The sequence below is a fragment of the Lithobates pipiens genome, unplaced genomic scaffold (genome assembly GCF_037356315.1).
Source record: "Lithobates pipiens isolate NorthernLeopardFrog02 unplaced genomic scaffold, aLitPip1_a1.2 Scaffold_27, whole genome shotgun sequence".
NCBI classification, from domain to species: domain Eukaryota; kingdom Metazoa; phylum Chordata; class Amphibia; order Anura; family Ranidae; genus Lithobates; species Lithobates pipiens.
In genome coordinates, this window is record NW_027507788.1 from 43,583,729 (window position 1) to 43,597,648 (window position 13,920).

The 13,920-nt window shown below is 40.2% G+C and overlaps 1 protein-coding gene across 3 annotated transcripts in view; it reads right to left on the reverse strand.

The window, feature by feature from the left end:
- DIXDC1 (DIX domain containing 1) overlaps positions 1–13,920 on the reverse strand; it is a 274,022-nt gene that overhangs the window by 36,440 nt on the left and 223,662 nt on the right. For all 3 annotated transcript variants that reach the window (XM_077456913.1, XM_077456912.1, XM_077456914.1), the window contains 3 exons: positions 10,025–10,129; positions 8,373–8,426; positions 7,560–7,631 (listed from right to left, as the gene is read on the reverse strand). In XM_077456913.1, the coding sequence (XP_077313039.1) occupies positions 7,560–7,631; positions 8,373–8,426; positions 10,025–10,129 (231 nt within the window). The remainder of the gene's footprint in view (positions 1–7,559; positions 7,632–8,372; positions 8,427–10,024; positions 10,130–13,920) is intronic.

Consider the following 13,920-nt stretch of genomic DNA (forward strand, 5'->3'; position numbering starts at 1 on the left):
GAGGTCCCTGGGACAGGGGAATGGACAAGGAGCATGGTAAAAATTGTATGTGGATCAGACGAGAGCTTGCCTGTTCCGGTGGATAAAAATACAGGTAGCATCAGAACGGGTCAAGTGGTAGGACAGCTGCCTGCAGAGTGGGTGAACCCAGGGGAGGTGGCGTCCTGTGAGGTTCCTGTGGGTGATGGCGGCCCTCTGGTATGTGTGCCCTCTGTGGACTCTACCCTAGCAAATGTTGGAAAAAAAGGCATTGGTGACATGTGCAACATTGAGAGGTCTAATGTTGGTTTGAATATGTCTGTCAATGATGAACCAAATAATGTGTTAATGGTACATGATAATGTGGTGTCCAAAGGTACAGGTAAACCTGGTAATCAATTAGTGACTGCTGAGTCAGGTACCAGAAATAAGAGGTGGGTTTCCGTTCTAAACACTATAGAAATAGGCCCCCTACAGTCTCAGAACAGTACTGCTGAGAGAGTTTTGGGGAAACCTGGGAACCTGAAGCGTGGAGGCAGAAGGGTTGGTAGGAAGACCAATGGGAACCCATTAAGATTTCAGGAGAGGAAGTGCTTGTGGAAATGCACTCGGAAGAAAAGTTGGGAAGGTCGCATCAAAGCTCATAGCAGAGTGACAGTAAGGCTTAGAGGGAGACACCAAAGGAGGCATTGGGTGGAGTTCCCCGTTAGGAGAAGCGAGGTTGGACAGGAGGGTACTTCTGTAAATGGTATCTGGCACAGAGGTGCCAAAAGTAACTTGGGTGTTCCGCCCTCTGGGTCGAAACAAAGGGGGGGGATATGTGGTAGTACGGAATCTCCAATCCTGGGACTGGGTTTTGGGAACAGCCAGAAGTCTGGCTGGATGATTGCACAGGTGGGTCTTGGGCTTAAAACAAAGCCAACACCATGGTTCTGGGCTCCACCCTCCCGAGGAGTCCAGGCGTGTAAGGGAGAAGAAGTGTGCATGTCTGCACAGGTCGGTCTGTCAGAGCAGACAGAGGGTCCAAGCTTGTGGGCTGAAAAAAAGAAGCTAGTAAAGAGTGCTGAGGTACTGGGTGTACAGGAACTCTGTTAAAGAGCCAAGAGGGCTGCAGCCGAAGTCTGAGCAGCAGTGCTGCTAAAGAGAGCCAGGTGGCTTGGTATTTTTGGTTTCTACGTACATTATTGCTGTGGAAAGCTGTAACCCCTGTGTGGGCAACTATTTTGTTATCGGACTTTTCTTTCTTTAATAAAAGTGGGCCTACAAGCCTTTAAAACGGCATATCTGGCGTGGACTCAGCTCACTGGTAAGCTCTACCTTTAAGCTAAAATAACCCCCAAATATTACAATATACACACAGTATCTCACAAAGTAAGTACACCTCTCACATTTTTGTAAATATTTTATTCTTTTTACATCTTTTCATGTGACAACACTGAAGAAATTACACTTTGCTACAATGTAAAGTAGTGAGTGTACAGCTTGTATAACAGTGTACATTTGCTGTCCCCTCAAAATAACTCAACAAACAGCCATTAGTGTCTAAACTGCTGGCAACAAAAGTGAGTACACCCCTAAATGAAAATGTCAAAATTGGGCCCAATTAGAAATTTTCCCTGCCCGGTGTCATGTGACTCGTTAGTGTTACAAGGTCGCAGGTGTATTAAATTTGGTGTTATCACTCTGACTCTCGCATACCTCATGGCAAAGAACTCTGAAAAAAAGATTTGTTGCTCTACGTAAAGATGGCCTAGGCAATAAAAAGATTGCCAAGACCCTGAAACTAAACTGCAGCACGGTGGCAAAGACCATACAACGGTTTAACAGGATAGGCTCCACTTAGAACAGGCCTCACCATGGTCAACCAAAGAAGTTGAGTGCACATGCTCTGAGTCATATGCAGAGGTTGCCTTTGATAAATAGACATATGAATGCTGCCAGCATTGCTGCAGAGGTTGAAGGGGTGAGGGGTCAACCTGTCAGTACTCAGGCCATACGCAGCATACTGCATCAAATTGGTCTGCATGGCTGTCGTCCCAGAAGTAAGCCTCTTGTAAAGATGATGCACAAGAAAGCCTGCAAACAGTTTGCTGAAGACAGGCCAACTAAGGACATGGATTACTGGAACCATGTCCTGTGGTCTGATGAGACAAAGATAAACCGATTTGGTTCAGATGGTGTCAAGCGTGTGTGGTGGCAACCAGGTGAGGAGTACAAAGATAAGTGTGTCTTGCTTACAGTCAAGCATGGTGGTGGGAGTGTCATGGTCTGGGGCTGCATGAGTGCTGCCGGCACTGAGGAGCTACAGTTCATTGAGGGAACCATGAACGCCAACATGTACTGTGACATACTGAAGCAGAGCATGATCCCCTCCCTTCGAGGACTGGGCCGCAGGGTAGTACTCCAACATAAAAACGACCCCAAACACACCTCCAAGACGACCACTGCCTTGCTAAAGAAGCTGAGGGTAAAGGTGATGGACTGGCCAAGCATGTCTCAAGATCTAAACTCTATTGAGTATCTGTGGGGCATCCTCAAATGGAAGGTGGAGGAGCGCAAGGTCTCTAACATCCATCAGCTCCGTGATGTTGTCATGGAGGGGTGGAAGAGGACTCCAGTGGCAACCTGTGAAGCTCTGGTGAACTCCATGCCCAAGAGGGTTAAGGCAGTGCTGGAAAATAATGATGGCCACATAAAATATTGATACTTTGGGCCAAATTTGGACATTTTCACTTAGAGGTGTACTCATTTTTGTTGCCAGCGGTTTAGACATTAATGGCTGTGTGTTGCGTTATTTTGAGGGGGCAGCAAATATACACTGTTATACAAGCTGTACACTCACTACTTTACATTGTAGCAAAGTGTCATTTCTTTAGTGTTGTCACATGAAAAGACATAATAACATATTTACAAAAATGTGAGGGGTGTACTCACTTTTGTGAGATACTGTGTATATATATATATATATATATATATATATATATATATATATATATAGAAAGAAAAGCAGGAGACACTACACTTCTACCTGGTCATCCTCTCTGCTCATGTATTGTAGCAGAAGACCCTTCCTGTGGTCTAACTCTTTCTGCAGATCATTCTAGAAAGAGAAGTTAGCCAACGTTAGCATTAAGAAAGGAATGAACTTTATACACTATACTAGTGAACATATCACGCTAGAACAAAGACAATGCAGACTCCATTGTTTGCTATGTTCAGTTTAGTTAACTGCAGACTTTAGGTGCTTTTTTTTGTTCAATTGTGACAGAGTGTTATTTTTTAGAGCAGCAATGTTAGCCTTTGGCAGTCCAACAGATGCCAGCGTGTCTTCTCTGTAAGTAACTGCTTTCTTTGTTTCATATGATGTACAGCATGAATACTTAATCCTTTTGTGACCAGATATCATTCAAATTTAGATTTTCTGACCACAAAGTTATCAGTGGCAGTGTATATTCATCAACCTAAGTATAACTCCAGGACTAATTTTCCTACCTAAATCATTTTTAGTTTTTTAGTTTAATGACATAGAAGGTCTTTATTTGGTACACAGTTTCAATCACTTCCCTGCTTATGTTGCCATGATAGTCTAACAAATAGACAAAATTGAAAAATAATAATTATATATAGTGTATACAGACATTTACAAACACACACACCAGCCTTACTTTTATGATCACCCACCTGATATTGCTTTGTCCCGCTTTTGCCGCATTTATATAGCCCTGACCCATCAGGCATTAGACCTCTGAAGGTATGCTGTGGTATCTGGCACAAACCCATCAGCAGCAGATCCTTTCCCCACTTAGAAACCATGCATCACATAAATACTGCGGCAGGGCAACTCTATTGCGCGAAACAACGTACCAGCGTGCACCCACGATCGCTCCACAGAGAGGAAGAACAGAGATCTGCCTATGTAAACAAGGCAGATCTCTGTTCTGACAGGGAAGTACACAGAGATCGTCTGATTCTATTAATCAGGAATAGCAATCTCTGTGTTCTTTCTATCAGTCCATCCTCCACACAGTTAGAAGACACTAGCAGAGAACACATTTAACCCTTTGATCACTCCTGATGTTAACCCCTTCCCTGCCAGTGTAATTTATACAGCAGTCAGTGCATTTTTTAGCACTGATTACTGTATTGGTGTCACTGGTCCCCAAAAAGTGTCCCTTTGGGTCAGATTTGTCTGCCCCAATGTCGCAGTCCTGCTAAAAATCAATGATTGCCGCCATTACTAGGAAAGGGGCCATTACTACTGAAAGTGGCCGGATGCATGAATAGGGGGTGGCCGTGGCGGTCATGGATAGAGTCATGCTATGCATGCTATGATAGATTCATGCTATGCATGAATCTATTCATTAAGCATACAGGTGGGCGGCTGTGTGCCCTTAATGGACGGGCCACTGGTCATAACATCACATGACCGGGAACCACTCTGGCTGCCTCCTGAATGTGAGTGTAAACTGGAGCTGTCAGTGATTGGCAGAACTAGCAGACACACACAGTGTCAATTGCTAGCAGTCAAAGAGGGAAGGGAAGGGAAGAGTCAAAGAGGGAACACTGATTAATGCATCATACAGAGGAATGTTACACGGGGGAATGTAAATCTACAGACCATGGGCAGAAAGGGGTTATACACAGCATTCTCTGCTTTCTCAGTGCTGATGTTCTGTGTGTTTGCATTATTGCAACCTGTAAGGACATCTAAATTCTTTCTTTTCTATGCGTCACTGTCAGTGTTTGGTGACGATTATGGCAGGTCCCAGAGCTTGCTCCAATGTTGCAATGGGTACTATAAAATATAAATTGTAGACTTGTGCACAACGGAAAATTTCGTTTAGTTTCGGTTCGTTGTCATTCGTAAAATACATCATTTGGTTCTGTTATATTCGTTATGTTACGTTAATACATTTTCAGATAATTCGTTATTATTCGTAGAGTGTCGAATTCATTTGTTCGTATTTGTTGAAATTCGCTATTTATGTATGTATAGACATTCGTGATAATGTTTCGTAGTTTGGAAAGTCGTTTGTTTATTGAATCTTTTAACACACACAATGACAACATCTCTTCTCCTCGGCTCAAATACAATACAACACCCTTCAAACTCAGTTCTCAGGAATGCACTTTGCCAGTAATCCAACCTCCGGCACAAAATTAATTAGCTGATTGGACTATAAGATTTACTTTGAGCTGACCTTTTGTGTCATTAGATCTTTAAAGAATTACCGAATCATGTCGAATTCATTTGTTATATTTCTTTCGTATTCGTTGTTATTAATTTAATTTTTTATCTGGACATTCGGATGCATCCAAAAATGTCGGCCGAATTTCGATTAGTTACGAAACACATTGCACAAGCCTAATAAATTGTACTTAGAAAAAAACACAGCTAAACTGCAGCACACAGGATACTTATCAACGTGCTGCACAAATATTCACTAGTGACTGAAAACAATTGAGCCTAAACCCATAAATGTGAATGTGTGAGCAGTAATCTGCTTTTTAAACTCTCACTGCTCATCAGCAGAAAGGACTTTCTTTATTATAGCAAAGTAAGAACAAAATAACAGAAAATAGAATCTGGTTGTTAGAGAAATCCCAGTTTAAAAAAAATGTACAAATGCACAAAGCAATTTCTATTGCTCGACAATTAAATGTTTTACATACAATTTCTAAAAAGCTCTTTTGGATCACTACTGTATGACAGACTGTAAATCCGATGAAGTACTTGGAATGGCTAATGATAGTAAAACACTTTAAAGGCCGATAAGTTGATGATGAGTTTTGTGCACTACACAAACAAGTATGAATAATTAATCAGCTGTTTATGAACGCACCATCTGGTGTTCGCATGTTTTTAGCAGCCTACGTACTCCAGCCATATGTACAAATGAGGATCAATTAGACAGAAAATGGAGAACTTGGGACTAGTAAAAGTCTGATATACCTTGTTCTTTTAAAAGTTTGTATTTATAAAGGAAAAACAGGATTGTCTCTGTTGTGGTGAAACTTAACAGATGCTGATTTGTTATAGAAAAACTGTGGTTTTTAACAACTTTGCACAGAATGGCAACTAAATGGTTAACACTCCTGCCTTACAGAACTTGGAGCAGGGTTCAGTTCCATCTGAATGCAGTTTTTAAGCTGGTGTCAGTTTTCTCTGGATAGTTTAGCTAAAAAAAACGAAAAAAAAAACAAAAAACGTAACACTGGTACGTGAAAGAGGTTCACGCTGAAACTGCCCGTATACTCTGGTTATGTAGAGACTGTAGAGGGCAGCTGCAAATGCAGGGGTGATTTGGGTCACTTACATCTAAAAGGCAGCATAAACAAACATGGCCACTGCACAACCATGTGGGAGAGTCCATAGCTCAGACATCATAGAGATCACACTAATGCTGAGTACACATGATCGGAATTTCCAACAACAAATGTTCGGTGTGAGCTTGTTGACGGAAATTCTGACCGTCATTTTTGTGACTGTGTATGCAAGACAAATTTGAGCCAACATCCGTCGGAAAAAATTCACGGTTTTGTTGTTGGAATGTCCGATCGGCTGTACACGGCATCTACAGATACATTGTTGAACATGAACATCTGCCTTTGCCATGTGATTGTGTTTGTGTTTAGCCTGTGAAGAGAAAAGAAGGATAAGGCAACTCATTCTTGCTCGTAGATTCCTTTAGAGCCCACCAAAACAGTCCGATATCTATATGAGGGTAGCTGGTAGACCACAATCTGCATGTCCTCTCTGGAACTGCTACATAGTTGGCACCCCCTTTATCTTTTTGTCTTCTATCAGATTCAGCAAAGTAATGAATTGATATAATCCATGCAGTGTGAAAGCCTCAGTCCTTTTTCATAGCATTTTTCAGCATGCTAGAAAAATCTAACTTGGGTGCCAATACCTAGTTAATCATTTGAGTATCAACCTCATTATCAGGCCATTTTTCAGTTTTCAGCATTGAGATAGCCTGACAAATACTCCCTCATGCAACATTGCACCCATATTAGTTTTATATAATTTTGTTTTGAAACAGAGTTTTCTTTTGGTGGTAATTAATAACTGTTTTTTTTTGTTTAATACTATAAAAAAATGACAGAAAAGCCGCTGAAATTACCTTTTTTGGAAAGTTGATACCACAAGCTGAACTCATTTTTGAGCTTGAGAATGGTACACTAGATACATTATACACAGAGGAGGGCAGAGGGGAGGTGAAGGTGTTTAATGTACTGATCACATACAGTGGAAGGATGGATACCTATTATAGGCTTACCTGCAGGTAAAAATCACAAAGTGAACTTTACTACTGCTTTAAGTATCACATTTTGGTCTGCTAAAGAAAATGACATAGTTCCTACAGCAAAAAAAAAGGATATCGGGGCTCACCATGGGATTCATTGTCCTTTATAAACCCATTAAGCTTTTGACCATGTGTATTGTTTTTATGATCCAATAATCCTAATATTATCATAATTTATAGTAGGTAGTTAATTATAACCTATAGTACATGACTACATAATCGGGTAAGCCCACTACCCAATGCCGGAAACAGTCGACCAGACTGACGTACCTTTTGATAGCTTGCTTCAGAAAGTTTCCCCTGCATCTGCTGTATAAGCCAATCCTTTTGTGTGATTTCTTTCTGCAGAAGAATAAGGTTCAGTTTGATAGATATTTTCTTTTTTTTTTTTATTGCTATATGCCAGAGCTGCACAATTAATCATCCAGAATCGTTATAGTATTTTTTTTTCCTGTTGCAATCTTGATAAAAGTGTTTCACAATTCTTGCTATGCAAAGAATTCTCTCTGCTCTTCTGAAGCCACAGCCCTCAAAAGAAAGGAAGAAAAAAAAAAAGGGCAGTCTGCCAAGAATGTCAACATTCTTTAGCAGTGGAACTTTAAGTAGAAACATTGTAACAGTTTGTCAATGGAATACACTTTGGTATGTAAATGAAGAAAGTTTAACCACTTAAACACTAAACCTTTTTCTGACATTTGTTGAATATAGTTAAAATAATTTTTTTTATTTTTTGCTAAAAAATTACTTAGAACCTCCAAACATTATATATTTTTTTTTTAGTAGAGACCCTAGAGAACAAAATGGTGGTTGTTGCAATATTTTATGTCACACTGTATTTGCGCAGTGGTATTTTAAATGCAATTTTTTGGGAAAAAATTACTTTAATTAAATAATAAATAAAAAAAACTAACCAGTAAAGTTAGCCCAATTTTTTTGTATAATGTGAACGATTTTATGTCGCGAGAATCGTAATCTTTTTATTCTAAGCAAAAAAAAATGTATTCTCATTTTGGCCAGGTTCGTGCAGCTCTACTATATGCTCTGTATAGTAAGAGAAAGGCAAAAACATTAACATATACTCACTTTATAATCCCCAATTAACTGACTTCTTTCTTCCATTTTTCTCTGCAAATCCACCTGTAGAAATAGTTAAATTGTTTTCAGTATATTCATTCTTCGTGTATAAGGCTTACAACAAGTGATACAACAAATTCATGCCTAGCTTCTAGGCCTTGTGGCATTAACATTAGAGAAAAATAATCTTTTCCAAGCATTGTCAGTGCATTAACCTCCCTGGCGATATGATTATTTAGGATTTTAGGTGCTAAAAGCGGTACAATTATTTTGCATGGAAATTTGGCATTTTATATTGTAGGCCTGTAATTCTTAGCAATAACTCACTTAAATCTGTCCAAACCAGAGTCTAGCAGACATCCCGGGTATGATAAAGTTTGAAAAATGAAATCATAAATTATAATATAATAAATAATTATAAATAATTGTACCAAATAATAATATAACAATAATAAAAATTATTCAATAATCAAATCAAAAACACTGAAATTTGCTCAGTTGCAGAATTGTCACTGTCATTACTTTTCAATATTTGATGACGGATCTCCCCACAAATCGCTATCGCTCAATTCTGCGAGTGATTACAATTTATTATCGCTGTTTTCTAGCTGGTCTAAAATCATTTTTGATGTAAAGGGACAGTTTTGGTTGCTATGGACAATCTCCAGTTTTCAGGCATAAAGAACAGTTTTTATTATATAAAACTGCATGCAGGACACTGGGCAGACCACTAGGGACAAAGGGGATGTGAAATTATTACATACAGCAATGTAATCTGTAATATTACATTATACTTTATGTAATATGTGTGTTTCACTTTTTGAATTTGGCACCGATTTCCGTCCCCGTGCGTCACAACACTCGCAGGGCACGGAGATCGGCTCCGTGATAGATCGAGCGAGACGCGGCTCGCTCGTACAGCGCGGGGACATCGCTGGATCCAAGGGAAAAGGTAAGTAAACGTCCTCCTGGATCCAGCAATGCGGTCCCAAGTCTGGCTCGGGGTTACCGCTTTTGGTATAAAATTTCCACCCCAAGCCAGACTCGGGAATACCGCCAGGGGGGTTAATAAATATACAGTCTTTTATGATGTTTTTGAAAATCTTTGTTTTGCTTGAACAACCATTTTGTCTTTTCTATAACAAAAAAAGAACAAATCATAGATAGGTGTTTTCCACATCTATCAGTCAGTTTGCGCAAGGAGATATCTGCAGATTCTGAAGGTATGGCAGTTCCAGCAAGGTCAGGCAGGTCATATACTGGCCAACTTTCTCAATAAGAGATTTGCTTGTCAATGTAGCTACTAAAGTCACTTTCTATGCAGGTTAAGCTGACCATTAACTGAGCGAAATTTGCCTAGTTCAGCAGGGACCAGACAAATTTCACTCGGTGTCTGGCCATCCCTGCTTGACCAATGTCATTTAATCAACTTCTGTTAAAGTTGAACATGCTGGAAAATGTATGTCAATCAGAGGTTGCAGTCGCTGCTCAGTGTATTCCGATAGCGACGGGTCCCACTGTCAGAATGCAATGTCCTGGCGGGGTGAGGACATTTCTCCATCCACCTTGTTTGTGTAGATATTGGATCGACTGAATAAAAAAAAATAAAAAACACTTGTTTATTGCCAGCTTTAGACATTCAACAATAGTATTAAGCTTACATTTTGGTTATGAAGTTCATCCTTGTCCATGTTCGCCCTTAACAGCTCCTGCTTCAGTTGAAGAACAGCACTTTCTTGCTGAGCCATTCTCTGCTGCAAGGCATCCTGATAAACCAATATAAAATAAACATAACATAGATATAGTGGTAGACATTTTGTGTATTATTACATATAATTTTATGGTCCACATGAAAATGCAGCTGTCAAAATTGCTATTTATTGCTACATAAAAGCGTACAGCTAGTCAGAAGTGAAAGATCATTTTCATGTGGTCCGTCTTCCCTCAAAAAAATAATTATCCCCAAGTTTCAATTTGCTAGTTGCCATCGCAAATTCGCTTATGTAAAAAGTAATGTAAAGAGCAAGGAATGGCGCAGCCACATTTTTAAGCAAGCATCGCTCCATGGGTACTCTTGGATATCACAAAGACAACCTAATGGGTGAAGAGCACACACTTTATGTGGCAACTAAAATGTTGTGTATACAGTACATATCACAAGATTGTTACTTACCACACCAAGAACCCTAAAACCCAAGGAGCTTTTTTTTTTGATTATCAGGTTCGGACAATGAAGTCTTGCCTCCTCCTAGACCTCTCTTGGTCAACTGAAATGATGGGTAGCCTCACTGATCAATACTGAAGTATAGGAGTTGTGATGCCATGTACACAGGACCGGACTTTCCGGCAGACTAGCCCCAACGGAATCAGTCTGCCCGACAATCCAATCGTGTGTGGGCTAATCCGATTGTTTCTCATAAAAATTTAAAAATCCAACGGACCTAGAAATAGAATATGTTTCAAATCTGTCCGACGAACTAAATTCCTGTCGGGAAAACCGTTCGTCTGTATGCTGGTCCAATGGGCCAAATATGATGCAAGGGAAGCGAAGGCAAGAATTGGCTACTGGCTATTGAGTTTCCTTTTTTAGTCCCGTCTTACGTTATCATGTTTAAAATTAACGGACTTTTGAACGGACCTAGTCCGTTCGTGTGTGGTCAAGTCCGTTCATTTGGAAGTTCATCGGAACTCCGCCAAAAAGTCAGTCGGGAAGACCGTCGGACCTAGTCTGCCGGAAAGTCCGGTCACATGTACGCGGCATGAGAAAGCATAAGAAAGAAGACCAGAGCTCAGCTTTCAATGCTTAAGTCAAGGTTTGCAAAGTAAAGCACCCAGGGATTTGAGGCTCCAATGATTCTGGCCTTATTATATTTCACAAAAAAATAACAGGTTTACTTTCATTTTGAGAAGAAGATGAGCTCACAGAAAAACACTGAAATGTGTCACAGAAAAACTGGTGGTGACAAGTTTGTCTGTTGTGAAACAACCTACTATGCCACCGTATACTGTCATGTTGTCTCAAAATTGTTCAGAAGGCCGGGTGAAATACTAATTCCTTTAGCTTCACAGAGAAAGGTACAGAAAAAACAGTTTCCCTGGAAATTTTCCAATGGTTAGCACCTATAGAGAACCCATGAGAAAAAGCCCTACAAAGTTCAATCCGCAGTGAACGCCACATAAGATGCTCAGTTTGGGTATGTTACCTGCAAAAGACTGAGCTATACACAGTTACTCTTAGCCCTTGTACACACGGTCGGACATTCCGACAACAAAATCCGTCGGATTTTGTTCCGACAGATTTTGTCCGAAACTTGTGTGGCATACACACAGTCAGACAAAGTTGTCGGAAAATCCAAACGTTCAGAACGTGGTGACGTTATTTTGTTACGACGGGACTACGTTCAGGCTAGTAGCCAATAGCTTTGGTCTAGGAATTTGATCTGAGCATGCGTGGCACTTTGTCCGATCGGAATTCTCTACAAACGATCGGACAAAGTCCCATCGGACCATGTTGTCGGAAATGTTTATAGCCCAGCTCTAAAATGTTGTCGGTCGAATATTCCGACGGTAACAGTCCGATGGAGCCCACACACGGACGGATTATCCGACAACACGGTCCGATCGGACATTTTCCATCGGAATGTCCGACCGTGTGTACAAGGGCTAAGTTCTTATTGTAGATTAATTTAAATGGCTACTAACAAACCAGAACAATAAAAAGGTCATGCACCACAGTGCAAGATAGTAATTTTTTGTGCATTGTTGCAATGCATACTTTACCACAAGGCATAAGTGTGAATAGACCCTAAAGCATAATTCCAGGTTAACAACAGAATGAAAAATGAATCGTCCTGCAGTACAATTTATAAAAAAAAACATTTGCTGCAATACTCAATGCCTCTACAAAAAGTCTGCTCATCCACTAGATTTAGCTCTTCTTTTGGGTTAAATGACAGTCAGAGTCATTCAACCCATTTCCTGTGAGCCCAGACTGTCATGGACACACCCCCTTGGAGTGCATCATGCCATTGGCCTGGGGTCGCTCTCACAGCTACTGCTGCACCAAACGGTACTCATACATCATAACGCGAGTGCCATTCAGTGCAGGAAGAAGGAATGCTTGCCTTGGCAGGCTGTAAAGAGGAAGGACCTGTGACATCACCGGAATATCTAGAAGACTGCTGCATTTAAGTTACCTTTAAAAAATATAAGGAAGCATAAGAAAGGCATTGGAGTGGGGGGGGGGTTAAGAAAAAATCCCAATTTTTGATAAAATCACAATGTACATAACATAACATTACATAAATGCATTATGCAACGTGAATAAAAAATCCACGAGGTATTGTAAAACCGCCTAGCAATCAAAAGGGTTGCCCTTAGTACTGACATGCAAAAAACTCAACTCCGGAGAGATACAAGAAGCCATGTAATGATTCCATCAATGGCCCTCAACCATCGCTGAACTACCAGTTTGCAGCAGACCTCTCTGTTAAAGTGGAAGTAAACTCCCCTATCGTTTTCAGCCAAGGAAGCTGCCATCTTTGCCTCTGTTTAATCTTCAACTGCTATGGTGCTGCACATGTGATTCGTTATGACACCAGCCATTGGATAGTTTGATAGTTTGGCTGAGAGCACAGCTAATGTGCGGTTAGCATTCCCGGCATGCCTTTTTTTTTAACTGTTTAAATCCATGGGTTTACTTCCACTTTAAGAATGTAAATTCAAGTTCATGCAACTTCAGGACATTTAACAAGCATAACACAAATGACTAATGAGAACATCTCAGCAGTTATTTTTAATTTTATGGTGTGAAGGTGAGTCAATGGTGTAGGAGGAATATGCATTCTTGTTTAGCACATACATATGTGTCACATTCTTCTTTGACAACAGAAGCAAAGCCAAAAGTAGTAAAGACATATGCTGCATACAGCTGAAGCACTACAAAAACAATCTTGTTCTTTATAAACATGATAGAAACAGATGATTCTGAGCACCACATAACACAAGCTATTCTAGTACTAAGTCATGAGATGCCTCCAGACATGACATGATTTTTGCACCAGACAATTTTGGCCAGATTGGGAAATAATCATATGTCTGTATGTACTCCCCCAACCTTGAAAAACATTCCATACCGGACACTTTTCGTAGAATAAGCAATCAGCTGGTTGGATTTTTTCAGAGAACTGCCAGGAGTGTTTACTAAATCTCCTCTCTCTTCTTAATAGGCCCAAGCTAGTCGTTTTAGCTCATTTGAACATTCGTTTATAAAAAGAGCTTCCATATGAAAGATCATTTTGCAGTCAGATCATGCCCAGACATCTGACCACCATTAAATGTGTGTAGGCTCCTTTAACCAAGTAAGGAGGAAGACAATTCAGTTTAGTAAGCTGTAAGGCTGGTTTCACATGTGCCTTCAATTTTGTTGTTTAGCTCAGTCACGTAATTTTTATGGATCAAAAAACGTTACGCATGTCAATTTTTACATCTGTTTTCATACCCGCCGACATCCGTTTTTTACAATAAAAAAGTGACTGAACTTCAAACACTATATATA